The following is a 27,967-nucleotide window of genomic DNA, read 5'->3' as shown; positions in this document are numbered from 1 at the left end:
GGTCGACCCGAAAAGGCCATTGTGGACAATGGAAGTGAAGAAATTGGAAGCCTCCGTGGGTTTTCTCGACGTGAGAGGGCTCCTGAATACCTGTCAGGTAAAACACGCCCTGCAGTCAGCCCCTTAGCTTAGAAATCGCTGGAATCCTCTCAGTCCGCCGCGCCTCGCGGCCCTGCGGAACATCGTCTCAGCCGGTCACCTGGCTGGGGCTGCACCCCGGCCCTCGCGCCCGAACACCCCTCCGCCCCCAGTTCTCCGTCTCCAGTCCCCCGAACCCTCCTCGCTGCTTTCTCCAGGATCGCAGAAGCCGGCAATGCGCACCCGCGGGTCACGTGACGTGGCCACTCACGTGACGCGGGCGGGCGTGGCGTCATCACAGCGCGCGGCCGCCGGGACCGCGCCTGAGCCTCCGGGTCGGGGCGGCGGCGCTTGGGTTCTTCCCGGGCCGCCAGCTCGCCCCGCGCCCAGCCCACGGGCCGGAGCGCAGGTGAGTGGCTCCGGGGCGGCGGCCGACGCCCTTCCCTCCCGCCTCTCCCACCGTCGTCCCCTCCGGGCGAGGAGGAGTTTCCTGGCGTCCAGCGCCCAGACCTCCGCCTGCAGGCTGTCGGGTAGGACAGCATCGCTCCTCGCCCGCCGGGAAGGCGGCCCCTCCGCAATTCGACGCCGCCCAAGGCTTCCGCGGCGCAGCCGCTCCACCGGGAGGCTCGCGGGAGCCCTGGGCCAGGTCACCTCGGGGCGGAGGGCGGAGGTCGAGAACCCCGGGAGGGAGACGGAGCCGCGTTGGGGTCGCGTTGGTTTGACAGGCCGAGCCAGGTCGTAACCCCCCGAGAAAGTCTTCACCGTAAAGGGGGGGAGGGGGTCTGTGCAGACCTTTCTCACATCTCCAGAGTTGAAACTAAGTTGACTTAAGGAAAATCTTTTTGAAAATCATCTTATGCTTTGATGAATCACCTTTTCTGTAAAATGGGTCTTGCGGAGTGGTTGGAGCGCTCATAGAATAATACGCTAAGTATAAACCGGAGTAGATGAGAATTTAGGATCTCGTTTTTCCTATTCATATGAAATTATGGTTGTGAGTTGTGGACTCTTGAAAACCATAGATGGACTTTATTTTCTTGGATCCTTTCAGAAAGTTTTGGATTCCACATAAGACAGACTCTCTTAATAACCACCCCATTTCATTCCCCAGAAATTGTCCTGGAAGCAAATAAACAACAACAAAAAAAAAATAGTGGGACTAAAGCCTGTCAACAACCACGAAAGTACTTCTTACATTGGTTCTTTTTTATATGTAACCTGTTGATATTACTGAGTTCATTTAATTGATGCATACAGGTGAACTTTACAAGTGACTGGCTATGGCCGTAAAATTAGTAGTAGAGTTTTGATAGGTTTCTATCTTAGTAAGTCTCTGTCTCTTAGTATAGAAGAATTACTGCAAATACTGATTTGTTAATGCTGATTGATGTTTACTAATAGAGTAGGGAGACCCTTCTATACAAGAGCTTCAGTAGCTTAAGAGAAAGTTCATAAATAAGCTTGCATGGTTTCCATTATTCAGTATAGGTATTGGGTCCTCATTTGAAGTTTCACTTTAAGAAGAAATCCAGATATAGTTGGAAGTCATCATAAATAATTATTTGTGCGCTTCTTTAGAAAAGTTTATTTTTACTGATACTGGCCTTTATTGCTCTAGGTTGAATATGCAGTTTTTCTTTTCTTGTGTTCTATTACTAACCATTTATTATACACTTGCTAGGAGAGAAAAAAATATATAAAACAGGGTCCCCACCGTCTAAATATTTACCTACTTAATCTACTTAAGGGTTAGGGTTATATTAAAAATAGCGATGTCACACCGTTAAGAAATTTTATCTTCTCATTTTATCATGTGAGACAGCAGCCTTGTGAAGATAGGCAGGAAATGTATAGTCTCTTTCTACTTACAGTACAGTTGAGTACTGATTACAATAAATGTCAAGTGGTTTGGGCACTCGATGATAATGGAATTCAGAGGAAGAAGAGATCATTTTTACTCGGGATAGTTAGTGGCTAGATTGTGTTGGTAATACCAGGAATAGGAGTGCTTCCTATCTGTGGATGTTTGAGTCTGATGGAGCCTCGTTAATTTGTAAAGCTAACTGAATATATTTAGTTTCTCCAGTCCTTCAAATATGCTCATTGTTGTTTTTTTTTTTTCTCTCTCTTGTACCTGCAGAATCCAAGGATCCCTTTCACTCTCTCTCCATATTGCCTGATGGGAGGCATTATGGCCCCCAAAGACATAATGACAAATACTCATGCTAAATCCATCCTTAATTCTATGAACTCCCTCAGGAAGAGCAATACGCTCTGTGATGTGACACTGAGAGTGGAACAGAAAGACTTCCCTGCCCATCGGATTGTGTTGGCTGCCTGCAGCGATTACTTCTGTGCCATGTTCACCAGTGAGGTAAGTGGTGAGTCATCTCCTCACAAGTGGAACCTCACACATGCCACTTCACAGTTGTCTCATTTCACTGAATAAAATAGTAGAAGTTTGATGTAATAGTGAATTTCTATAGTATGGTGTTAAATGGGCCGACTCTGGATAAGATCTGCCTTAGTTTTCTCATCTCTGAATGAGGGATAATAGTAATACACAATAGCATACGGTTACTGTTACAATTACTTGAGAAAATTACATATGACGTGCTTAGAACAATGTCTAGCACGTAGTAAAACAAATACCAGCTATTGGATTTTACTTACTGTTTTGTAAATTTGTTTTCCCTCTTCTAAAGTTTAATATTTTAAAGTGAATACTGGGGAAGAGGGAGGGGGGAAGGAAAGAGGAGTGAGCCTCAGTCCTCATCCCATTTCTTCGAACAATATGTGGAGAAAATCAGTCTTCATTCTACCAGTGAAGGCTTTAGAGTAATTGCAAATGAGAGGGAGAGGGCTTAGTGCCTGACTGTGTGGGTGTGTGAAGTATCACCTAGAAAAAGATGCTGGCTCTGGAGCACAAGCCTTTAACAAGGGAATTAGAAACAGGTTGGCTTGGCAAGAAAAGAGGTAGTGCTCACAAAGTATTAGGAAAAAGACTGCCTTAGTAATTGCCTGGCAAGACAGCTAAGATGTGAAGGAGGCTGCTGGGTGAATCGTGAGGGACTCAGCTGAGCAGAGGGGAGCACTGCAGACCTCAGCTCCCAGTATCTCAAGTCTGATTTTTTAATTTTAAATAAATTGTCTTGATTTCTTTTTAAGCTTGAATGGTGAGTACACCACTGTTGATTATATCGTTTATCTCTACTTATATGTATGGCTGACATATCTCATTACAGTAACACTTTTTTAAAAATCCTCTCAACCACCAGTGTTTTATCAGTGCGGGTGTTGCTGGTGACCTGAGTGGGTGGGAGAGATCGTGTCACGAAAATGTCAGTAACTGCCTTTTACGGGCAGATGCTGTGTTAGGTGATTGTCGCATCCCACTCACCCCAGGGGTAGTTGTTACCGTCTCATTTTACAAATGAAGAAATAAGGTCTCAGGTGCTAAATGCCTTATAGCTTGTAAACGGTAGAGGGGATTTAATCCTGAATTAACTTAGCTTGATTCTAATTTTGATGTTCTAATTGTAAAGCCAGAGTCGTGTGTGATGCTGAACCAGTGCTCAGGCACATGGCTGGCGGGGAGAACGCGGAAGCCTGGCACGTCGCCCCAGCAGATCCAGGCTAATTTTTTTTTCTTTTTTTAATATTTATTTATTTTTGGCTGCGCTGGGTCTTCGTTGCTGCTCTCGGGCTTTCTCTAGTTGCGGCGAGCGGGGGCTACTCTTCATCGCGGTGCGCGGGCTTCTCATTGCAGTGGCTTCTCTTGTCACGGAGCACAGGCTCTAGGTGCGTGAGCTTCAGTAGTTGCAGCACTTGGGCTCAATAGTTGTGGCTTGCAGGCTCTAGAGCGCAGACTCCGTAGTTGTGGCTCGTGGGCTCTAGAGTGCAGGCTCAGTAGTTGTGACGCACGGGCTTAGCTGCTCCGCGGCATGTGGGATCTTCCCAGACCAGGGCTCGAACCCGTGTCCCCTGCATTGGCAGGCGGATTCTTAACCACTGCGCCACCAGGGAAGCCCCAGGCTAATTTTAAAGTGACCCTGTGCAGGGCGACATTACAGACCCTGTCCTGTACAGTATCCCAAGGAGCACCAGAAGCGCTGGTATTTATTTAACTGGGCGAGTGTCACGGCTGCCAGCAGGAAGCGCTGAGGACTCGGACTGCTGGCTGCTCACTACACGTTGTGCATCCGGTCCTCACTCTTTCTCTGCGCGTTCAGGAATTAGTGTGGAGTTCTGTAAAAGAACTCTCTTTTATTTTTTTTCTCACCAGTGATTATTTTATAGTCTTTCTTTAAAAACTGACATCAGGCAAGAAAGTGTCAAATGGTCTTGTCTTTTTCAACTGAGGTATAATTAACCTACAACACTATGTTTGAGGTGCACAACATAGTAATTCATTATTTCTATACAATATAAAATGATCACTGCAACAAATCTAGTTACCATCTGTCACTGTTCAAAGGTATTACAATATTATTCACTTTATTCCTCATGCTGTACATTTCATCTCTGTGACTCATTTATTTTGTAATTGGAAGTTTTTACCTCTTAATCTCCCTCATCTATTTCACTCATCCTCCTAGCCCCTTGAGTTTGTTTTTTTTTTAATTGAAGTATAGTTGATTTACAACATTGTGTTAGTTTCACGTGTACGGCAAAGTAATTCAGTTATACGTGTGTGTTGTATATTCTTTTTCAGATTCTTTTGCATTTTAGGTTATTGCAGGATATTGAATATAGTTCCCTGTGCTATACAGTAGGTCCTTGTTGTTTACCTGTTTTATATATAGTAGTGTGTATCTGTTAATCCCAAACTGCTAATTTTCCCTCCCCCCCACTTTGGTAACCATAAATTTGTTTCCTGTGTCTGTGAGTCTATTTCTGTTTTGTAAATAAGTTCATTTGTATCATTTTTTTAAGACTCCATACAGAAGTGATGTCATATGGTATTTGTCTTTCTCTGTCTGATTTACCTCACTTACTATATGATAATCTCTAGGCCCATCCATGTTGCTGCAAATGGCACAATTGTTTTTATTACTATTTTATGGCTGAGTAATATTCCATTGTGTGTGTGTGTGTATACATACGTACAGACACACACACATATATGTATACACACCACATCTTCTTTATCCTTTCATCTGTTGATGGACACTTAGGTTTCTTACATGTCTTGGTTATTGTAAATAGTGTTGCTGTGAACACTGGGGTGCATGTATCTTTTCAAATTAAAGTTTTCATCTTTTCCGTATATATGCCCAGGAGTATGATAACTCTATTTTTAGTTTTTTAAGAACTAAAGTATGATAACTATTTTTAGTTTTTTAAGAACCTCCATACTGTTCTGCATACCCTTGCATTTAAGTTGTTTAAAGGAGTGGTTCCAGAGACCTGGACTTTTTTTCTTTTTTTTAACATGTTTATTGGAGTATAATTGCTTTACAATGGTGTGTTACTTTCTGCTTTATAACAAAGTGAATCACAGCTATACATATGTATAGCTGAATCACAGCTATACATATACATATATCCCCATATCCCCTCCCTCTTGCCTCTCCCTCCCACCCTCCCTATCCCACCCCTCTAGGTGGTCACAAGGCACGGAGCTGATCTCCCTGTGCTACGCGGCTGCTTGCCATTAGCTATCTGTTTTACATTTGGTAGTGTATATGTGTCCATGCCACTCTCTCACTTCGTCCCAGCTTACCCTTCCCCCTCCCTGTGTCCTCAAGTCCATTCTCTACGTCTGCGTCTTTATTCCTTTCCTGCCCCTAGGTTCTTCAGAATCTTTTTTTTTTTTTAGATTCCATATATATGTGTTAGCATACAGTATTTGTTTTTCTCTTTCTGACTGACTTCACTCTGTATGACAGACTCTAGGTCCATCCACCTCACTACAAATAACTCAATTTTGTTTCTTTTTATGGCTGAGTAGTATTCCATTGTATATATGTGCCACATCTTCTTTATCCATTCATCTGTTGATGGATACTTAGGTTGCTTCCATGTCCTGGTTATTGTAAGTAGAGCTGCAATGAACATTGTGGTACATGAACTCTTTTTGAATTATGGTTTTCTCAGGGTATATGCCCAGTAGTGGGATTGCTGGGTCATATGGTAGTTCTATTTTTAGTTTTTTAAGGAACCTCCATACCGTTCTCCATAGTGAATGTGTCAATTTACATTCCCACCAACAGTGCAAGAGGGTTCACTTTTCTCCACACCTTCTCCAGCATTTATTGTTTGTAGATTTTTTGCTGATGGCCATTCTGACTGGTGTAAGGTGATACCTCATTGTAGCTTTGATTTGCATTTCCCTAATGATTAGTGACGTTGAGCATTTTTTCATGTGTTTGTTGGCAATCTGTATATCTTCTTTGGAGAAATGTCTGTTTAGGTCTTCTGCCCATTTTTGGATTGTGTTGTTTGTTTTTTTGATATTGAGCTGCATGAGCTGCTTGTAAATTTTGGAGATTAATCCTTTGTCAGTTGCTTCATTTGCAAATATTTTCTCCCATTCTGAGGGTTGTCTTTTCGTCTTGTTTATGTTTTCCTTTGCTGTGCAAAAGCTTTTAAGTTTCATTAGGTCCCATTTGTTTATTTTTGTTTTTATTTCCATTTCTCTAGGAGGCAGGAGAGACCTGGATTTTAGGTTCAGTTCTCTTAGTAATTCTTTGTGAACCCTGGTGACCATCTAACCTCACTAGGTTGTCTGTAGAACAGAGTGATTGAACTTGATGGCTTCTTCATTCTCTTCCAGCCCTAAATTGCTCCTTAAATGTGGTGCAACTGAAAGAGCACAGGGTGAAGCAGGAGGCCTGGCTTTGATCTGTCGCTTATTAGTTGAGGCCTTGGTTAAGTCACATAACTTCGCTGAACGTTAGATCCTTTATGTCTTAAAGGGCAGTAATATTGGACCTAACTGCCTTACCAGTTTGCTGTGAGAATCAGATGAAATAATAGTAAATGAGAGGCACCCTGAAAAATTGTAAAGCAAATATTAATGTGAAATACTACAGTTGCTCTAAGTTATTACATAGTGATCTCATTTACATATTTAAGCTATTTGGCTAATGGGAATATAGTTTATTGACTAAGAAATTCCTGACATAAATGTACTCATATGTTTCTGTTTGTAAATACTCATACTGTGTTAAATGTTAGTAAAATGTTTTTCCAAAATAATGTACTGGTGACTTTTTGTATTGTTAGGGATTTATTTTGTTCTTGGCTTTGGTAGAGAATACTTTCTGATTATTGTTCTGGGCTGATGATAAAGACATTTAGTTCATAATGGACGTGCACTGGAATTTTGTAAGTAACTGGAATTTCTAAACTAAGGTTACAATCGAGTAAAATTTTTGTAAGGTAATCAGTTTTCAGATAGTTTACTGTCCTGTAAAACTGAAGATTTCTACCATTAGCTAAACCATTTTCTATGATTATCTGGCCTCAACTACACTCGTAACTCCAAGGATATAGTCTAGACTAAATGTACCACCAGTAATTCGGTAATCCCAAAAGAGAGTCAACCCAGTATTTAAAAAAGTATCACACAATCCTGTTGTCTTCAGTGGTACAGCAGACGCCCTCTCAAGATGACCTGCGTGTAGTCTAGGGACAGATAGGGCCGTGCTGGCTCATCCTGGAGGGTCTGGAGCTGGAACTCCTGGGGCATCTACAAGCATGAAATCTCAGTGAAGTTTGCATTTCATCTTAAGAGCTCATGGACACAAGTGGCATGCTCATGGCAACTTTTGGTTCTATTTGGTGTTACGTCTGTATTTGTTTTAGTATGAAAGCAGCATTTAAAATTATTCACAGGTAAAATTAATATTCCAGGAAGGTGTCACCTCTGTATCTTCTTGGGTTACACATAGCTCCCCCCTATTTGAAAAGCTACAAATATATGCCGTGTTTGCTTTGTACAAATCAAACAAAATAGTCGATCTTTTTTTTTAGATCTTTCAGCACATAAGACAAAAATAGGATTTGAATTCCCAAAGCATAAAATTTCTAATCTGATTCTTAGGCGTTGAGCCAGAGTTCCTCTGATATTCAGTTAATATTGTTAATGTCCCTTCAAGCTCTTGTATATGAGACTCTGCCTTAATCTTGTGGAATTATAACCACCATGGTTTCATACCCTTTGAACTTTCAGCTTTCAGAGAAGGGGAAACCGTATGTAGATATCCAGGGTTTAACTGCCTCGACCATGGAAATCCTGTTGGACTTTGTGTACACTGAGACCGTGCACGTGACGGTGGAGAATGTCCAGGAACTGCTCCCTGCAGCCTGCCTGCTTCAGCTGAAAGGTACAGATGCTAAACTTGTTCGTGCCACGGTGACCCTGGAGATGTTTAAAGTTTGTGATGTAAACTTAATCGTGAAAATTAAGGAGACAGACTGTGAGCCTCATGTTTACTGCCCATGGCACAGAAGTTGAGATTTCAGTTGCAGTATAGAGTAGCCTCCAAATGTGAGTCTTTGGCTCTTTGGAAGAGAGCATTTACTTTTTGTTTTTAAAAAAGTGGAGGAGGGGATAATAGATGCCTTTCCTTCCATATATGTGCACAGCAGTCCTGCAGGGAAACACAGAAAACTGATACGCGTCGTTGCCTCCGTGGAAGGGAACTAGATGACCAGGTGGGTAGGGAGGCTAGGGCGGCTATTCACATAAACCCTTCTGTGCCTTTAATTTGTTGAATCATATAAATTATCTATTAAAAATTTAAATTGACACACAAAAGTGAAAGTGTAAAGTTTTCACAGGATTGGAGATGATCCCCCTTCCAGTTCCCAACCTGTCTGTCCCTAACCTCCAGTTCTGTTTCTCTTACTTTCAGTTTTTGATACATGATTGAAACTGTGTGAAGTTTTTGCATTAGTGCACAGCTCTAACATTAATTTTATACTCTGAGCTTTTCAGTTAGACAAATATGAGATTGTTATCAGTATCTCCTATTTTTCCTTCACCGGAGTCTTTTAGTAAGTTTTCATGTGGAGTAGAAATTAGGTACACTATGCTAAATTAAGTTGGTTTTATAGCTTGACTCCCAAGAGTTTTATAGGCATGTTTGTTTAATTGTGGCAGTGTCCATAGAAGCAGTTCGTCTTGCCGTACTTGTTCTAATGCAGCAGCAGGCATTTGTAAAGTCCTTGCAGAAGGCCACACAGCACGTAAGACAAAAATAGGATTTGAATTCCCAAAGCATAAAATTTCTAATCTGATTCTTAGGCGTTGAGCCGGGGTTCCTCTGATACTACGTGGAGATGTTGTGATCCAAGAATATAGGCCCATCCATCTGGCCGAGTGTCCTCAAGGACTCATTGTCTTTGTCTGTCCTAGGCGTGAAGCAAGCCTGCTGCGAGTTCTTGGAAAGCCAGCTGGACCCTTCTAACTGCCTGGGTATCAGGGACTTTGCGGAAACTCACAACTGTGTTGATCTGATGCAAGCAGCTGAGGTTTTTAGCCAGAAGCATTTTCCTGAAGTGGTGCAGCATGAAGAATTCATTCTTCTCAGTCAAGGAGAGGTGGAAAAGCTCATCAAGTGTGATGAGATCCAGGTACAGTCTTGGCTTGGCATTAGCTCTCTTCAGGACTGGGCCAGAAGACCAGAAAGCAAGGAGGAGTTGTTGTACTTCTGTAGCAGGGTCCATATTAAGCTCTAAGGTTTCGTTAAATGTCCCTGAAATTACGTGCCAAACGTATTTGCATATTTATGGAAGGGAGTTCGCTACCTCCCTCAATAAAATTTGTGATCCCAGTGGTTAAGAATCACTATTAAACAGTATGGAATAAGCATTTTAAAACATTTACCAAGAATGTCTTCCTATACAGCAATCACCATGCCAGGTGCTGGGGAGCCAAGAGTGAGTAAGACACAGTCCTGTTTTCAGAGAATTCACAGTGTAGTAGTAGCGACAGACAGAAATGATGACTGAGCGTCAGGAGAATAACGAGCCTATTCAAAGGGAGGAAATTCCATAGAGGAAAGAAGAAAACCTTCTGGATTTAAATGAGATTGTAAAGGAAGTGGATTGAAGAGGACGGGCGGGAAGTTGGGGATCGTGAGCCGGAGCCAGCTGACTGGCGCCCGTGGGAGCAGAGGGCCCCGCGGACCGGGCGTTGAAGCGGCAGGGTCCCGCCTGGTGTGCCAGAGCGCTCAGGGGCGCAGCCCAGCGGAGAGGGAGCCTTAGTCCCCCGCAGAGCGGTGGTCGCGTGTAGATCTGTAGTTAGGTTGGGCGTTGGAGTGAGTGCAGCAGGGGCTGTACGTGTCGCGGAAGCCAGGCATTCCTCTCCAGTGCTCCAGCCCTCTGGTTAGAAGCTTCTGGAAGACACCTAGCAGAGCCAAGTGCTGGGGAGGGGTCCACCTGTTGGGTTTGTTTTCCCCAGTGAGGAGACATTCGATTCTCTAAGGAGGCTAAGAGTTCTTTTATTTTTTTTTCCTCTCTCACTCTCCTGAGAAAATAATGAAAAACGACTTTAAATGTTTACTTATTTATTTATTTGTCTGCGCCGGGTCTTAGTTGCGGCATGCGGGCTCTAGTTCCCTGACCAGGGATCGAACCCGGGCCCTTGCGTTGGGAGCACAGAGTCTTAACCGCTGGACTGCTGGGGAGGTCCGGCCTTTGTAAATCTTGTTGAATTCTCAGAACTGTGTCCATTTTTCAGAGGAGGAAACTGGCGCTGTGGTTAGTCATCACCCTCACACAGCCAGGAGGGGCAGGACGAGCACCGCCCATCTGCACCCCCAGTCTCTTCTCTTAACCATGGAGCTGTGAGCTGTGTTTCTATCTGACCAGATCTGGAAGTAGTCACAGCAGCCGTTTATTTTAGAACAGTGGAGACTGGGGGATAAAACCGGATGGAACAGGGAGGGCAAACAACTGACCTCTGCAGAAGCCAGGATGAACTCTTTTGTACGGTCTTCCTTAAGTGTCCAGCGAGACTGGCCTTTGCTTTTTTTCAGCAAATGACATTTTTTCTCTTTCATATACCAGCCAGAAGCAGGAACCAGATGTCTGGCCCCAGGGCTAACGCTTCCTCTGGACCATGTAAAACAATAGTACTTGAAACAATGGAGGCAGCGTGTCACGTTGTTTAAAACAACACGGGGCTTCAGGGTCACACTGGGGTTTGGGCTTGGCTGTGTGACGCGTGTCCCCTAACCCCTGACCTTCAGATACCTCTCCCATAAAATGTAGATAATAGTCGTACTTAGTACGTAGGGCTGTTCTGAGCATTAAATAAGAATGTCAGTGCCTGATACATTAACGAAGTCTCTGGGAAAATTTATTATGGAGAATATCTTCTCCATAGTGAAGCATTAGTGTTGGGGGTTTTTCTTCCCAGTTTAGCTCTTTCTCTGCAATTCTAGTTTGTTCTGTCCTCAGTAAGATCAAGGATCTCTGCTCATGATTGAAAAACCCCATTTTAAATGGATATATCTAATTTAAACCTAGAATGTGTCAGAGTCTAGCACGCAGCTGTTCAGAACTATTAGCCTGTCGTCCTTGCCTTTAACCAAAGTTTATTTAAAAAATCATGACCACCCTTCTGCACCCTCACCTCGTGTAACCCGTGAGTAGGCTGGGCTAGTTTGCCGTCCCATAAATTTGGTTACGCAGATTCTGTCGTCACTGCCGTAGTCTAAGCATCGTCACCTTTTGCCTGATGGACCCGAGTAGCCTTTAACTGGCCTCCCAGCTCTTAGCCCTTCTAAACCGCCCTCCCGTGGCTCTCAGAGTAATCTTTACCAGACATCAGTGTGGCCCAACACTGGCCTACTTGAAGCCTCTTAACGGTTTAGAGTGAAATCCAGTCTCCTGATGCTCTGTTTACTTCTCCAGCTTGATCTTTTTCGTCCCCTCCCTCATTCATTCTGCCACACCAACCTCTGTCGTTTCCCAAGCTGTCCAATAGAAAGTTCTGTGAAGATGGAAAGGACCTGTGTCTGTGCTGTCCAGTTCACTGACCAGTAGCTACAAGTGGCTGTTGAGCACTTGAAATGTGGCCAGTGTGACTGAGAGGCTGAATTTTTTTTTTTTTTTTTTTTTTTGGCCACATTCATTGCTATTAAGGACAGACTTTTGGGGTTTTGGGGGGGTTTTTAGCCACACCACACGGCTTTCGGGATCTTAGTTCCCCGACCAGGGATCGAACCTGTGCTCCCTGCAATGGAAGTGTGGAGTCCTAACCACTGGACCGCCAGGGAATTCCCGAAGCTGAATTTTTAATTTAACTTCATTTTAATTAATGTAGATGTAAATAGCACACGTGGCTCATGGCTACTGTGTTGGACAGTGCAGTTGTAGGGCTTTTCCAAGTGCTTTCTGTCTGCCCCGAGGCTAACTGCTACTCTTCCATCAGGTTTAAACCTATTGCTCCTGCAGGGAGGCATTCCCTGTGCCATCAGCCTAAATGAAGAAATCTCGTGTTATTCTGTCTCATAGCCCCTGTACTTTTCCTATGTGGTACATAATGACAGAATGGGATTGTTCATTTTTCTGATTTAACAATTATCTCCCCACTTAAGAGGAAGGTTCATGTCTGATTTGTTCACCGTTGTATAATTAACCCTCCACAATTCCTGGCACTAGTAGGTGTTTGGTAAATCCATCAAATGAATGAACATTCTGAAACATTTTCTGTATTTTCAGTTCTTGAGAGAAGTCCACAGAGTGATGTCTTTGTCTGGGCACTGTCACACTCTGAAAGTTATCTCAGAGCAGACACACTCTAGGGGCTGATGGAGGGACACAGGCCTAGTCCTCAGGTGTCAGTCTCGGGGAGGTACTAGGTGTTACTGTACCTTGTGCTTGTCCGGGGACGTAATGTAGGTTTTTTAGGGTGTGTCTTATCCAGTCTGTCATATGTAGCTTAGACCTAAGTTCCCCAAATTATTAATTATATGTGTCATCTCAAATAGCATGGTGCCTAATACAGAGTAGTTGCTCAAATACTAATTGACGGTGCTTTGAAGACCCTGCACTCTTTACGATGCCGTAAGGGAAGTTCCTGCTCACAGCCTTGGCTGAGGGGTCCGAGAGTGAGCATGGAGGTCCTTAGACAACACCTATGAATAAAAGTTATTTTAAGAGCCAGTTTCGGGGGCTTCCCTGGTGGCGCAGTGGTTAAGACTCTGGCTGCCAATGCAGGGGACACGGGTTCGATCCCTGGTCCGGGAAGATCCCACATGCCGTGGAGCAACTAATCCCGTGCGCCACAACTACTGAGCCCACGCTCTAGAGCCCGCGAGCCGCAACTGCTGAGCCTGCGTGCCACAACAACTGAAGCCCGTGTGCCTAGAGCCCGTGCTCTGCAACAAGAGAAGCCACCGCAATGAGACGCCCACGCACCGCAACGAAGCCTAGCCCCCACTCGCCGCAACTAGAGAAAGCCCACGTGCAGCAACGAAGACCCAACACAGCCAAAAATAGAAATAAACAAAATAAATAAAAATTTTTAAAAAAAGAGCCAGTTTCAAATAGGGCAACAGATTCCCCCTTCCCCTGCTGAAGTTTCAGAAATGACCAGAAAAAAATTCAGGAATGGGGAAAATTCTGAATTAAAAGCCGATTTGTGACTGATGGTCTATTAGGTACTATCTCTTTTAGATTTTTTTCACCCAGTCTGACTATAACTCTCTTCATGATCTCAGCAAGTTGTGTCTGAAACGATTGTTTTCCCAAGAGCCTACTTATTTCTGAGAGATGGGAAATAGTGGTGGCGGGAATGGGGCGGGAAGGGAAGGGAAGCGAGGTTACAGAGCAGCCCCACGACGTGGTCACACACTCGCAGGTGGATTCTGAAGAGCCGGTCTTCGAGGCCGTCATCACCTGGGTGAAGCACGCCAAGCAGGAGCGGGAAGGGTCTTTGCCGGACCTGCTGCAGTACGTCCGTATGCCCCTGCTGACCCCCAGGTACATCACGGATGTCATAGATGCCGAGGTGAGTCACACAGGACCCAGGACTGCGGGCGCCTCTTGTAGCTCCGTGCCGTGAACTCAGAACCGCTCACCTCAGAGGAGGCACGAGCGTCCTGGGAAGCATGTCCCGGGGGGCCCGGGGCAGGGAGTCTGCAGGCGGTCGCTTGGCCAGTCAGTCTCCTGGCAGAAATGAAAGTCTATGGCTTAATTTAATTTTGTGCTTTGTTGTCTTTTCACTTTACGTGCTCCTCAGTGTTTTGCATAAGCAACATTGGATGATAAGTTTTGTCCCCTTCTCTGTTAAACAGAAATTGTTCCAAATTGCCTCGGAAAAGATGCTTTGCTTATCTAGTCTCTATTTTTGACTTCTGGTGAGGCCAGCATGAAAGGAGTTTGATGCATTTATTGGGTTGGCCAAAAGGTTCCTTCAGTTTTTAAGTAAAAATAAAAGACACATTTTTCATTTTCACCAAGAACTCTATTGAAAACCGTATTCACCGTTTTGTTCCACTACCTTCTGCCGTTTTCCAGGCAACTTCATAATTCCATCTTCCCAAAACTTTTTATCTTTTTGAGCAAAGAACTGTTCCAGGTGCATTTTACAGTATTCCAGGGAATTGGAATTTTTTCCATTAAGAGAATTTTGTAAAGACCAAAATAAGTGGAGATCCTAAGGTACAATGTCTGGCAGGTGAATCAGAACTTCCCAGCCAAGCTGTAACAGTTTTCGCCTGGTCATCAAAGAAAAATGCAGCCTTGCTTTATCCTGATGGAAGATTATGTGTTTTCTATTGACTAATTCTGGATGCTTTTTGTCGAGTGCTGCTTTCAGTTGGTCTAATTGGGAACAGTACTTGTTGAAATTAATCATTTCGTTTTCAGGAAGGAGCTCATCATAGAGGACTCCCTTCCAATCCCACCATATACACAACATCACCTTCTTTGGATGAAGACCGGCCTTTGGTGTGGTTGGTGGTGGTTCATTTCACTTGCCCCACAATCTCTTCCATTCCACATTGTTGTACACTATCCACTTTTCATCGTCCGTCACAATAATTAAAAACGGAACATCTTTGTTACCTTTCAGTAGAGAATCGCTTGCGGTAATACGGTCAAGAAGGTTTTTTTCCCCTTAATACTGAACCCAGACATCAAAGCAATTAACGTAACCAAGCTGGTGCAAATGATTTTCAATGCTTGATTTGGATATTTTGAGTATGTCGGCTATCTCCCGCGTGGTATAACGTTGATTTTCTCAATGAATGTCTCGATTTGATCACTATCAACTGGTCTGCCAGACCGTGGAGCATGGTCCAGTGAAAAATCTCCAACATGAAACTTTGCAAACCACTTTTGACGCATTCGATTAGTCACAGCACCTTCTCCATACACTACACAAATCTTTTTCTGCGTTTCAGTTGCGTTTTTAACCTTTCTTGAAATAATAAAGCATAATATGCCAAGAATGTTTTTTTTCTTCCGTCTTCAGTATTAAAATGGCTACACAAAAATTCACCAATTTTGATTAGTATTTTTTTTTTAATGCACGCTGATACGACAGCTGTCACAATACAGTCTGACAAAATTGTTTCGAATGAAGTTAAAGACAGCTAAGTGCTACTAGAGCCAGCTTACGAGAAAACCGAACGAACTTTTTGGTCAACCCAATAATATCAACTTGGATCATATCGTGTTTGTTTATAAGTGTTTCTCCAGCCTGAGATCTCGGTGGTGTGTTTTCTGACCTTCACCATGCGCATTACCTGGACGGTACCCTGGGGGCCGCTGATTTGTAATGTGTAGGTGAGGCCTGGACGGGCGGCGCGTGTGCTCCTGCTTCTGGCCCAGCCCTGGTCTCTTTGGAAGTTAATTACAGACACAGCTTTGCAGTCGTTCGCATTAGAAAAGATGCCGGTGGTTAGTGTCACATCTCAAACTCTTTGTCTCCTGTTTGTAATTTCTTCCTTATAGTCCACTCACATACCCCTCACATACCTTTGAATCATGTAACATCTATTCAAAAAAATCTTTTTTTAATCATTCTGGAAACCCGCAGCATAATTATTACCAGCAGCCCTCCTGGAACCACAGAGCTTTGGAAACTGGTTTTCTGTGTTAAGAATTTAATTCTTTATATGTGCCATTTATGCTTTTATTAGATATGGTCCTGCAGCTCACTCTCCTACCTGCTGTATTTCAGCCTTTCATCCGCTGTAGTTTACAGTGCAGGGACCTCGTTGATGAAGCAAAGAAGTTTCACCTGCGGCCTGAGCTGCGCAGTCAGATGCAGGGACCCAGGACAAGGGCGCGTCTAGGTAAGCTGGCATCTTGTATTAATTGTGTCAACTTGTACAAGTCCCTTTACCACCCTGAGCTTTTTTTCCTTTAAACCAAGGATATCTTCCCTTCTATTTCACATGACTCTTTGGAGGATTACATGAGATAAAGTGTGTGAAAGTACTTCATAAATTGTCAAGTATTATGCAACATAAGTTATCACTGTATTTCAGTATATTTGGAGCCTGTGAATTAGAAATATCTCAAATGCCATGTAGTGAGTAAGTGGTCTGCTTCCCGCACCTCTGCCCTTCTCCACGTGAAGAGAAAAGAGGAAGGGGAAGCAACAGCGTGGTGAACTGCAGAGGAGTCCAGGGTGGTCAGAGGCAATGGCATGCAGTGGTCAAGGGCCTGGACTCGAGCCAGACTGTGGGTTGGGTGCGGGTCCCCATTTACCACTTGCCGGGTGTTCGGCAGGAAACTCAGCCTCTCTGTGTCAGTTGCCTCATCTGTAAAATGGGGGTCATCATAGCTCCTCCCTTGAAGGTTGTCGTGAAGAGCAAGTGAAAGGCTGAGAAGGGCTCTCGACACACGTGAGTGCTGTGCACGGAGGCTGCCATGTCAGCAGACAGACCTGGGTTCAGATCCCAGCCCAGCCAGTGACTGGCTGGTTGTGAGCCTGGGCAGGGTGTCCACTTGTCTGAGCCAACGCTTTCGCCTCTGAAATGAGGACGCTAATGTCTTATCACACTGGTTGTTGTGGAGGCCCAATGACATCACGCATGTAAGATGCCTGACATTGCAGCTGGCACGTAATCTGTGCTCAAATGTTACGTCACTTCCATTTCACTGTCCCAGGATCCTAGATACTGTGTGTGATAGCATTTCATAGGTTATAAATTACTCTGTGTATATGGGGTGGTATCTTGTTTTTATCACTTCCTATTTTTGCTCTTATCTGACTGTGGACTCATGTGTGCTAAGGTGTTAATTGATAATTAAGCCTTTCATTGATAGATTTAAGTAGAATGATGATTTATCTCATTTTTTAATGGCATAAGTAGTATATATCTGTAGAAGTTTTAGAAATACAGAGAAGCAAAAAATAAATAAATGAGTCATCCATAATTCTACCACCCAGAGATACTACTTTTTGTTATTGTTGTTTTTAAAGGGATGCTGTTCTGTTAATTCCTGGGAGATGACAAAATGTGATCTGTATCGCTTGTTATATACAGAGATATGTAATCAACACAAGATAAATTGAAAAAATAGAAAAGGTAATTTTTAAAAAAGACTGAAGGACTAAGTGAAAAATCATGAAAATATTAGAAGAAATTATACGAAAATTATTTGTATAACTTCTGGGTAGGAGCCTTTTTTTTCTATTTTTAATTGTGGTAAAATATACATAACATAAAATTTACCATCGTCTCCATTTTAAGTTTACAGATCAGCAGTGTTAAATACATTCACACTGTTGTACAACCCGTGTCAGGAACTCTTCTCATCTTACAAAACTGAGATTCTGTATCCATGAGAGAGCAACCTCCCTTTCCTCTACTCCCCTTTTTAACTAAAACAGAAAAACCTAGAACTCTTCAAGGTTACTTGACTACATCAGTTTTTTGGGATTTTTTGGGTTTTTTAATTGATGGCAAAAGACGTAAAGTCAAAAGATGGGGACTGGGAGAAAATGTACTCAATGTGTATGACAAAAGGTTAACATTTCTACTGTAAAAAGAACCCATACGTATCAACAAGAAGAAGAGCAGTGACCCCACAGAAGGCGGCATGGGAGGCGCACAGGTAGCACACAGAGGCACACAGAGGAGGACGTGTGAGGGAACACCTTGTGCTTCAAAGATGCTCCACTAGGAGGTCTGGAGCCGCAGATTAGAACAAGGTAGTCACTAGAGTTTAAAACGGGCACACCCTGTGTGTCCCACCTCCGGGAATCTGTACTGTAGAAACAGTGTGTCAGTACAGAAATAAGCACATTTGAGGAAAGATATATGCATAAGAACGTTTACTAGAAATTGCTAATATCCAGAAAAAAATGAATACAACAATGCCAAGTAAAGGGGGGGATTAATGGTTGACTGAATTATAGCACAGCTGTACCATAGAATGTCACAAAACTGTTAAAAGCATTGAGTCAGATACACGTAAGATTAATTGTGTACACTGAGTGGGGGAAAAGAAAGAGGCAAAAACTCCTATATGTGTTTGCCTGAGCATAAACAAACGATATGTACACAGGATAAACACTAACCTTTAATAAAGTGAGATTGCGGGGGGGATATTAACTACTAATGTTTTGTTTATATACCTCCGTGTTATTACTATAAGCTTACAGAGGAAATAACAAATATATATTCTATAAGTACCAGGAGGGCCAGTGATGTAGTGGAAAGAATCTGGCACTAGGAGACAAGACATTTCGCTTACTTTGATTTTTTACTCCCAGTTCTGTTAGTCTACTAACGTGCTGTTTGAACTTGGACAAGTCCTTCAGCTTCTCTGGATTACCATTTCTTCTTCGGCATATGAAAGGAGTTAAATTCAGCCACTAGAGTTCTTTCCAATACAGAAGATGTGTTTCTTTCTTGTAGAGCCAGAAGTGTCCCAGCCAGTACATAATTGCTTGTTAAACCGAACTAAGTCCAATGAAAATTTGTGTGAACCACCAAACCCAGAAGGTTCTTTAGAGTGCATTTCCTGCTTTTCTTTGAACAGGCAGCAGAAAGCTCCTGCTTGCTCAGAGAACTTGCTTATTGTCCTGACCTTGAGGGATTAGAATATGATTCTACATGCCCTCATAGTTTTGAGGTCATTTTTTTCCAAAGTTCTAGGAAGGAAATAATGAAACTGTACCCTACTAGCTTCTTAATTTAGCATCTCCACGTTAGTACCTTAGAAGTAAATTGTTCCAGCCATCCTATCCTCTGCCCGTCTCTATTCATAGAGGTTGCTAAGCCAGTTACCAGGATGATGGCTCTTTGCATACAGCATAAGGAAATTAAATATACAGCTGAGGAAAAATAGCATGCCAAATAATGTGTGGGGATTTTGTTTTAACTATTAATCTTACCCATTACTCTCTCATAAAAGATGTAATAGAAATTGTAGTTCCTACTTTGTCACTGGCTTCTTTTCTGAGCACATGGAAATGTCGGTCCCTGAACCTGTTCTTAGCAGTCCTGCAACCTGTCTGCACTTTCCTCCAACAAAACACCCCAGCGCACACACGTTCCCCTCCTCCCCCCAAAAAAATAGTGACGTGGCACTGTCAGGAGGCCTCGGTGTGAGTAATGTGCCTTTTCACACTGCTCTTATCAGGTGTTTTAGACACATTTTCCTCATCATAAAGATAAAAATCTAACTTGACAAGTGCCACATTCCTTGGCAGAGAACAAACAGACTTCCTTCTGGTCAGCCCTTTCCCTGGCTCTTTCTCACATTCGTAAGTCTGCTGGAGTAGTGGTCCCAGCTGAGGGTCCAAAGACAGTGAAACCCTAGGAGTTCCTCTGAGGGAGGAAGACTTTCTAGGCACAAAGCAATAGAAGAAGTTGCAAAAGAAAAGGCCAGTGTACTTGACTAAATAAAAATCATGTACAACATTGTAAGACAAATCAGGAAAATAAATCTGCTGCAGGCACAGCAAAAGGTTAAAGTTGTTTCCATGCAAAGAGCTCATAAAAATGCATGCAAGAAACAAACACTAGAGACTTGAGTGTACGGCTCACAGAAGGGGAGTCCTGCTAAATATAAGGGGCGAGATTCAGCCGGAGTAGTTATAAAGTCTTAGCAGTGATAAGGCAAGAATTAAAACAATAAATACAATTTTTTGCCTACCAAAGTATCAAAGAATAAAAAAACAATACCAGTGCTACAGAGAGTAGAATGGATTGGCACCTTTAGAGTGTTGGTGGGAATGGAATTTGTTTCAACCTCAGTATTTTATAATATAGATCAAAAGATTTCTTTAAGGTTCACGTTCTTCACTAGGCAGCCCTCCCATTACTGTGTTAAGAAAATGACTGGGAAAAGTTTCATATTCAAGGATGTTTATCATAGCATTATATGTGATTATTTATAATGCCAAATCATGAACTCCTGAAATGCCTAAGAATATTAAAATCATATATTAAAGGATTTTGTTAATATCTTGAGAAAATGAAATAAAAACAGGATGCACTACAATATGGTCCCATTTATGTTGTATAAATATTTAGAAACAAAACTGGAAGGAAATAATCTTATGTTTTGGTGTGTCTTTGTATTGTGGAATTATAGCTAAATTTTTTTCATAACACTTTCTTTTTAAGCTTTTTAACAGTGAAAATGTATTTTATATATTATATGTTTTATAATCACACGACATAAAATTCTTAAATCTTTTTAACCAAAGGGTGGGTAACGTGAATGAGGATGGCAGTCATACTAGCCCTTGAGTTATTTTTTAAACTTTTTAAAAGAAAATCATTTTTGTGCTAGAAAAAGCTACACAGGCTAAACAGACATCAGAATTGACTAAAATTACATGTTTTCAGCGTTAAGACACTGGCCCTCTCGTCCTTATCAAAAGCTCTGTTGGCACCGACATCAACTCCGGCCACAGTGGGGAAGTTAACCACTTACACTCACGTGGCAGGCAGTCTTTTAAAACACAGGCTCTTTCAGGGAAAGTAATGAAAAGAGGTCTTCCTGGCAGAGAGGTTCGGACACCCCAGCCTCTAGTGGTCTAGGAGCCCCAGGGTTCAGAGCCATAAATCGCTGAGCGACTCACGCTGACACCCTGTCCACGTTCCTCTGTGGCTGCAGGGTTACCAGGACGTTTACTGAGAAACGTGCAGCCAACGGGAGTGCTATTGGTCCTCCAGATTTTGAAATTAATGCTGAAAATCAATGGAGTTTTTTTTAACGTGCGAAGCGTAGAAAATCCCCTTGGCTGTTGTGGGTGCTTTCGGGAGTCATCTCTGTCTCACCTCCTCTGCTCAAGTCAGAGGCAGGAGAAAGGGGCAGATGGCGGGGAGGTGCTGCCAGCGCAGGCCCTGGCCTCCCGCAGCCTGGAGGGATTCCAGAAAGAAAACCTGCATCGCACAAAAGGGCCCTTTGTTCACGTGCTTCGTTTCCTAAAAGGAGATGGCTGCTCACCTTGGAGAAGGGGCCACGTACTTTATTTGGCAAGTTCACAGACAGGCGCCCTCTCAGAGGGGGAGGTTAAAGTCCATGCTTTATGTGTGGGTTTAAGAAAAATTTCAAACATGTATAAAAACAGAATAATATAAGCATTTCCCCCACACCTATTGTCCAGTTTCAACAATTATCAACTCGTAGCCTATGTATTTTGAAGCAAATCCCAGACAGGATAAAATTCCATCCATATATATTATGCTTTTGTGTGTATCTCTAAAAGATAAGAAACACACAACCCAGCATTTATCTTCATCAGATATCAAGTACACATACACACTTCCTCAGTTTTCCCGTAATTGATTTTTCTTTGTTTTTGACACTTCAGTTGCTCCAATCAGGATCCAGACAAGGCCCACACATTGTACTGAGTTCATAGCACTCTTTCGTCTCTTTTATTTTATTTTATTTCGAAACTTTATTTTTTTCCACATATGTTTTGTTGGGCTTTAATTTATTTATTTATTTTTGGCTGCGTTGGGTCTTTGTTGCTGCGCGTGAGCTTTCTCTAGTTGCGGCGAGCTGGGGCTAGTCTTTGTTGCGGTGCGTGGACTTCTCATTGCAGTGGCTTCTCTTGTTGCGGAGCACGTGCCCTAGGCACGCAGGCTCAGTAGTTGTGGCGTGTGGGCTCAGTAGTTGTGGCTCGCAGGCTCTAGAGCGCAAGCTCAGTAGTTGTGGTGCACGGGCTTAGTTGCCCCATGACATGTGGGATCTTCCTGGACCAGGGATTGAACCCGTGTCCCCTGCATTGATAGGCAGATTCTTAACCAGTGTGCCACCAGGAAGTCCTGTTTAGTCTCTTTTAATCCATAGGTTTTTCCCTCCTGCTTTGGTTTTCCTTTGTAATTTATTTGTTGAAGAAACCTGTAGAATTTCCCACAGTCTAGATTTTGTTGACTGCATCCAAGTAGTCTCATTTAACACATTCTTCTGTCCCCTATATTGCCTGTAAACTGGTGGTTAGACTAGACGCTTGATAAGATTCAAGATTCAGCCTCAATTTTTCGGCGAGAATACTCCATAAGTGATGGTGGCGTGCTTCCTGCTGAGTGTTGTGAAGCGGTATGTGAGCTTTCCCCTGATGGTCATAGCAGCTGTGGATGTTTGTCACAGCCGTGACTTCATTAGGGGCTTGTCTGTATTTCTTGTCAGTTTAAAGGTACTACATTTGCTCTTTCAAGTCCAGGTCAACAAAATGCCCTCCTGGTGACTGAATTTCCCTAAATGCTCCAGCTAAGTGTTCTCTCCAGTAGAGCAATACACGGGGGATTTCCTCAAAAGAAATACTATCAGAATAATATTATCCAAATAAGTCCTTAGGGGAAAGGGGACGATATAAAAGCTATCAAAATGTCTTGTTTGGGAAAATAGTAGAGAAAAAGACTCCCTTTAAAAGCCTAGTCTTAGATTACCTGGCAGTTTTGATGAATTAGTAGGGAATGTGGTCGTATAGTTGGCTAATTTGGAAAAATTAAAGTCATGGAAAAGATTTTTTTAATCTATCATTTGGTTCCTAAGCCACAACTCTCAACTTTTGGGGGACAAGGTTAGGAGAGCATTCTTGGCCATCACAAAAAAACTCCCCTTTTGAGTTTTACGGGGTGAGAAGGGCAGAGAGCTCCTCCAGCCTCCAGCCTGCACTTGGAGCCTGTTGTGAAAGCAGCCAGAGTTGTCTAGATGGGTTGAAATGGTGTAGGGTGTGTTCAAGCTTGCCTTCCGGAGTTTTAATGTTGTCCAGAAATTTAAATTTCAGAGATTCAGGTTCTCAGGAAGAAATAATTTCCTATTAGGCAGGCTTATGAGGAATCTCCTATTTCAGATGGCTTCTCTGGGCTGCAGAGAACAAGGTATCCTAGCCCTGTTTCTCCTTCTCCTTCCCTGTGAGGAGTTACCCAGCAGCGATGGGAAAGTGAACTCTCTCCTTCTCCCTTGTCCTCAGGAGCCAACGAAGTGCTTCTGGTGGTCGGGGGCTTTGGAAGCCAGCAGTCTCCCATCGACGTGGTAGAGAAGTATGACCCCAAGACTCAGGAGTGGAGCTTTTTGCCAGTAAGTAGTGGTGGAACCAAGCCTGGGGAAAGAGCTTAAATGCAGTCCCTGACTCCAGATCATAACTAATCCAGCCCTTAGAGTAGAAAAGCCTGGTTAACAGCATCATGTTCCTCACAACACTTAGTTACAGTAGTTAGTTATTGACTAATTAGACATCAGAAATATTAGTGACCCTGTGTCAAGTTACACTCAGCTGGCCGCCACCATTCCCGCGCCTTCCCGAGCTGCCTGTGCAACTCCCAGGGTGCTCCCCTCGTGCTCTGTTAACCTGAACACTGTGTTAAGCTGTGCTGCGCTGAACTGGCGTCCAGTGGAACTTGGAAGTTTGTATCTCTCTCCTTCAGTGTGTCTCTGTTTCAGTGCTGAATGAACAATAGTAATTCTGAGAAAACTTGGATATCTTTTGATCATTTCTCGTAACTTTTCGGGTCTTTGGGTCCTGGCCCTTAGATAGCACTGTGGTAATAGCTTTCTACTTTATGGAAGGATGTCGGTCTTTAGCCCAGTGCCTTATGGAATAGAAAGGAATCGGGTACTGGATAACGGAAGGACATTAGGTCCTTTGGAAGCCTTGGAAGGAGGCAAATGTACGGAAGGCTTTAATCTGTTAGAGCAACAGAAGAAGCGAGAGGTTTTCATCCAGACAGCAGATGAACCTCTGCTCAGAAGGCTGCACAGTGACAGGTGAAGAAGCAGAGGTGCATAGATAAAAACAGGACGGACAGCAGAAGGTGAGGCCTAAGTCTGGCGTGACTGAAATGACAGAGGGACCTCTTCTCTCCTGAATCCTAGAGCATCACTCGGAAGAGACGCTACGTGGCCTCAGTGTCCCTTCACGACCGGATCTACGTGCTTGGCGGCTACGACGGCCGTTCCCGCCTCAGCTCAGTGGAGTGTCTAGACTGCACGGCTGACGACGACGGAGTCTGGTATTCTGCGGCCCCCATGACTGTCCGACGCGGCCTGGCTGGGGCCACCACCTTAGGAGGTAGGCTGGTGCGCAGGGCGGCGTGTGCACTGTGGGGTGGCTGGATCGGGGTTCATGCCTCTCTGTGAAATGTGGAGGCTGCTGGTAAGATCAGATACGCCTTTCTGCTTTCGGAAATACCCATGGGTGTTTCAACGCTGACAACAGAGTTGGTAAATCGAGTTACAGTGTGCTGAGTGGGGAATTGGCACTAGTTGTATTTTTGCAAATTCCCATCTAGTCTTGGAATGTTTCTGAAGGTTCCATCTTACCCCATTCTTTTTACATGTCTCGATTGTGCTGTCCTCTTTAAAAAGGACTTAATTGACTCGTCCCTTAAAAAAACACTTGTTTTTGCCCCCAAACGTTGGAAAGAGTTGTGGGAGATCTGTAGAGAAAAGAGTTATCAGAAGGCTCTCGTTCTCTAATAGCTGTGACTTGTTCATTCCGAGCAGATATGATCTATGTCTCCGGGGGCTTTGACGGAAGCAGGCGTCACACCAGTATGGAGCGGTATGACCCGAACATCGACCAGTGGAGCATGCTGGGAGACATGCAGACGGCCCGGGAGGGCGCCGGCCTCGTGGTGGCCGGCGGGGTCATCTACTGCCTAGGTGTGCGGGCTGGGACGCGGGGAGAACTGATGGGCGGCAGCCTCGGGGTGGGATCCTTTTTACCAGACTGACGTTCACAGACTTCCTTCCACTGAAACCCCGGTCTATCGCAGTATATTTTTCATTAACTGGGATTCTCCTTTTCATGGAAGCAGAAAACAGGGTACTGTCAGATTTCTTTTTGGATTATTGGAACCCTTGAGGGAGAACTGGAACTAAAAGACTTAGTTGAAACACTTGAGAAAGGCAGAATGGGAATGGGCATAAGGACTTACCATTCTTTCTGGAGTGGTCTCTGCTTTGTCTTTCAGGAGGATATGATGGCTTGAATATTTTAAATTCAGTTGAGAAATATGATCCCCATACAGGACACTGGACTAATGTCACACCGATGGCCACCAAGCGCTCTGGTAAGACCAGTCAGATCTGGGGGGGCAACAGACGGAGCTGTCCAAACCTTGTATGTGCGGTGAGGGTGCAGCCACAGGCCAGGCATCGGGCCAGGGCTGCAGCCCCGTCTTCACTGGAGACAGAGGGAGACGTGAGTCAGGTCCATTCTCCTCCAGCCTGTTGTCTCTAAATACAGTGAGACTAAAGGCAGCCTAAACTTTGACTAGGGTACAGTCTGAGGGCGAAGGCTTCCTGTCTGACTCGTTTCTTGCATCTGGGCCCCTCCCTGCATCCTAGCAGCCAGTCCTGCTCTGTGCACATGGTGCGCACTGCCTGAGGGAATGTGCGTGTGCAGCGAAGGGGCTTCCTGAGCCCCCAGGCTGGGGTACAGGAAGGAGAGCACCCTTCCTCTGGGCTAGATGTGCTCCAGAGCCAGTCACAACCCCTTTCCTCCCTTTATTGCCTTCTTTTTTCCGCTTCCTTCTTTTCTCCTGATAAGGGTTGGGCTGTGAATTAACGAAGGTGAAGATGACAGCCAGTTCAAGAGGGTTTACAGGCGGGTAACCTGTGCTGGACTAGATTCTTCCAGGCCTGTCTGGCCCCGTCCCCATCCCTCGGCCATTCTGGAATTCAGCTAGCCGTCAGTGACACTGTTTTGTTTCTAGAATTCAGATCCTGAGCTTAGCAGTATTCATTTGCTGTACCTTTTCTCCCCCAGGTGCGGGAGTAGCCCTGCTGAATGACCATATTTATGTGGTGGGGGGATTCGATGGTACAGCCCACCTTTCTTCTGTCGAAGCGTACAACATTCGCACCGATTCCTGGACAACGGTCACTAGCATGACCACCCCGCGATGCTACGTCGGGGCCACAGTGCTTCGGGGGAGACTTTATGCAATTGCAGGGTGAGGGTTAAACCAGTCATCCAGGGTGGTGTGATCCGAGCCGCATTTGGGGTGGCGATGGGGTTTGATTCGGGAGGGAGACGGCTCGTGTGGGAGGGGGCCGTGTGGCTGCAGAGCTCAGTCCCGACTCTTCCCCCTCAGCTACGACGGGAACTCCCTGCTGAGCAGCATCGAGTGCTACGACCCTATCATCGACAGCTGGGAGGTCGTGACCTCCATGGGAACCCAGCGCTGCGACGCTGGCGTGTGTGTTCTCCGCGAGAAGTGACCGGTCCCAGAGACAGTTTGCAGGGAACCAAGGATCCTTTCCAGAATGTCTGTTTCTCACTGTGTGCACAGGGTGATTACAGGCACCAGTGCCGCGATGATTGTGCTTATTTGACGCCCCTCGCGCTGGTGGTTGTCCCGGAGGAGGGTGGGCAGCCGACCCTCAGGGGAGGAGACTGCACACTGAGTGGGTGTGAGAGGCCAGACCACCTCTCCTCCCGGCCGCGGGGGCGCTTTCTCCTCATTTCTGACTCAGCGTGCGCTTGGGAGAATATACATTTAAGTTGTGCCTCGCGTGTTGCAGAGAATTAAGGTGAGTATGAGCGCCGGGGTGTGGACAGTATCCAGCCTCGATGATTGGAAGGATACCAACTCTTGTTTTACAACAATAAATAGCTTTCCTAGTCTACAGGTAGCAGGGGCAACACAGTTCCGTTCTGGAGGAAAACAGAGGGAAGAGCCCTGTCAAAACTTCGGGGGCCTGGGGAGAGGGGGACAGGGTTGGCGTCAGAGCTGGGTGTAGAGTGTGGGAAGGGAGCTGAACGTGGTGGAATGTGAGTGAACCTGCAACAGCTGGAAGGCTGAGGAGGGAGTGTTATTTGAGGGTCTTTCCGTGGCCCCCTGGTATTTCTGGGCCCTGGGGACTGAGAGAGTAACAGAGCCAGCACATGTTAGGTGAGCAGAGGTGGAGGAGAAGTGGGCCTTCAGTGGGCCAGGGATAAACCAGAAGTTCCTGTGACTTCACAGTAGTCCTCCCTGCCGTGACTCATCTATACGGGGAAGGTCTTCCTCTGTTGAATCAAATACTACTCACTCCACTGTTATGCGTCCATACTGTTTAGAGGGGGCGGGGGAGGGGCGGGGATGGCAGCCGCCTAGAAGTTCAGCTGCCTGATTACTCCCTCATTCTTTTAAGGGCATACTTCTGCTAAGGTGTGGTTTTTACTGCTGTGTTTTGTACATGTAGTTCTTTGCTATTAGAACGCCCCTTCCCTGTCTTTAAAGTGGATTTTATTCATCCCAGGACAGAATAATCAACGAGAACTAAAATCCTTTTGTTAGTTTCGGTACCCGCTGTCCCTCCAAGGCTCCCCTGTGCTGTGCAGTGACATTCCTGCTCTGTGGGTATTGGGAGTGTGGGGACGTGATCACCTAAAGAAGGATGCATTTTCTCTTTGCTCTGAAATTCCTTTTATTCCTCTTTCCCTGAGTTGTACTGACCTCAAGTTCATTTTGTTTGTATTTTTTTTAAGAAAATATTGAAAATCAAT

At 44.5% G+C, this 27,967-nt stretch overlaps 1 protein-coding gene across 2 annotated transcripts; it reads left to right on the top strand.

Annotated features, from left to right (window-relative positions):
* The first annotated feature begins 28 nt into the window (after positions 1-28).
* Positions 29-27,966, top strand: KLHL12 (kelch like family member 12). Of its 2 annotated transcripts, none has more exons than XM_059943609.1 (12): positions 29-93; positions 2,209-2,452; positions 8,258-8,411; positions 9,446-9,663; positions 13,901-14,050; positions 16,229-16,343; positions 23,444-23,550; positions 24,346-24,541; positions 24,976-25,134; positions 25,446-25,544; positions 26,243-26,429; positions 26,571-27,966. In XM_059943609.1, the coding sequence occupies exons 1-12, from the start codon at positions 29-31 to the stop codon at positions 26,695-26,697; spliced, it is 1,821 nt and encodes a 606-aa protein (XP_059799592.1). In that variant the 3' UTR covers positions 26,698-27,966. The 2 variants fall into 2 exon arrangements, with proteins under 2 accessions (XP_059799592.1, XP_059799583.1); XM_059943600.1 differs by lacking the exon at positions 29-93 and adding an exon at positions 390-487 and having other exon boundaries at positions 2,219-2,452.
* The last annotated feature ends 1 nt before the right edge of the window (position 27,967 follows it).

This window comes from Balaenoptera ricei, chromosome 1, assembly GCF_028023285.1.
Source record: "Balaenoptera ricei isolate mBalRic1 chromosome 1, mBalRic1.hap2, whole genome shotgun sequence".
NCBI classification, from domain to species: Eukaryota; Metazoa; Chordata; class Mammalia; order Artiodactyla; family Balaenopteridae; genus Balaenoptera; species Balaenoptera ricei.
The sequence above is the reverse complement of the archived record's forward strand: the minus strand, read 5'-3'. Positions and strand labels throughout refer to the sequence as shown.

Bases quoted from the DNA above. Each gene is read 5' to 3' on its own strand.
- KLHL12 (XM_059943609.1), top strand. From the start codon at position 29: ATGGAAGTGAAGAAATTGGAAGCCTCCGTGGGTTTTCTCGACGTGAGA. The intron at 94-2,208 runs TCAGGTAAAACA...TTTCTCTCTCTT, and splicing joins AGAGGGCTCCTGAATACCTG to GTACCTGCAGAATCCAAGGA. The intron at 2,453-8,257 runs GTAAGTGGTGAG...TTGAACTTTCAG, and splicing joins GTGCCATGTTCACCAGTGAG to CTTTCAGAGAAGGGGAAACC.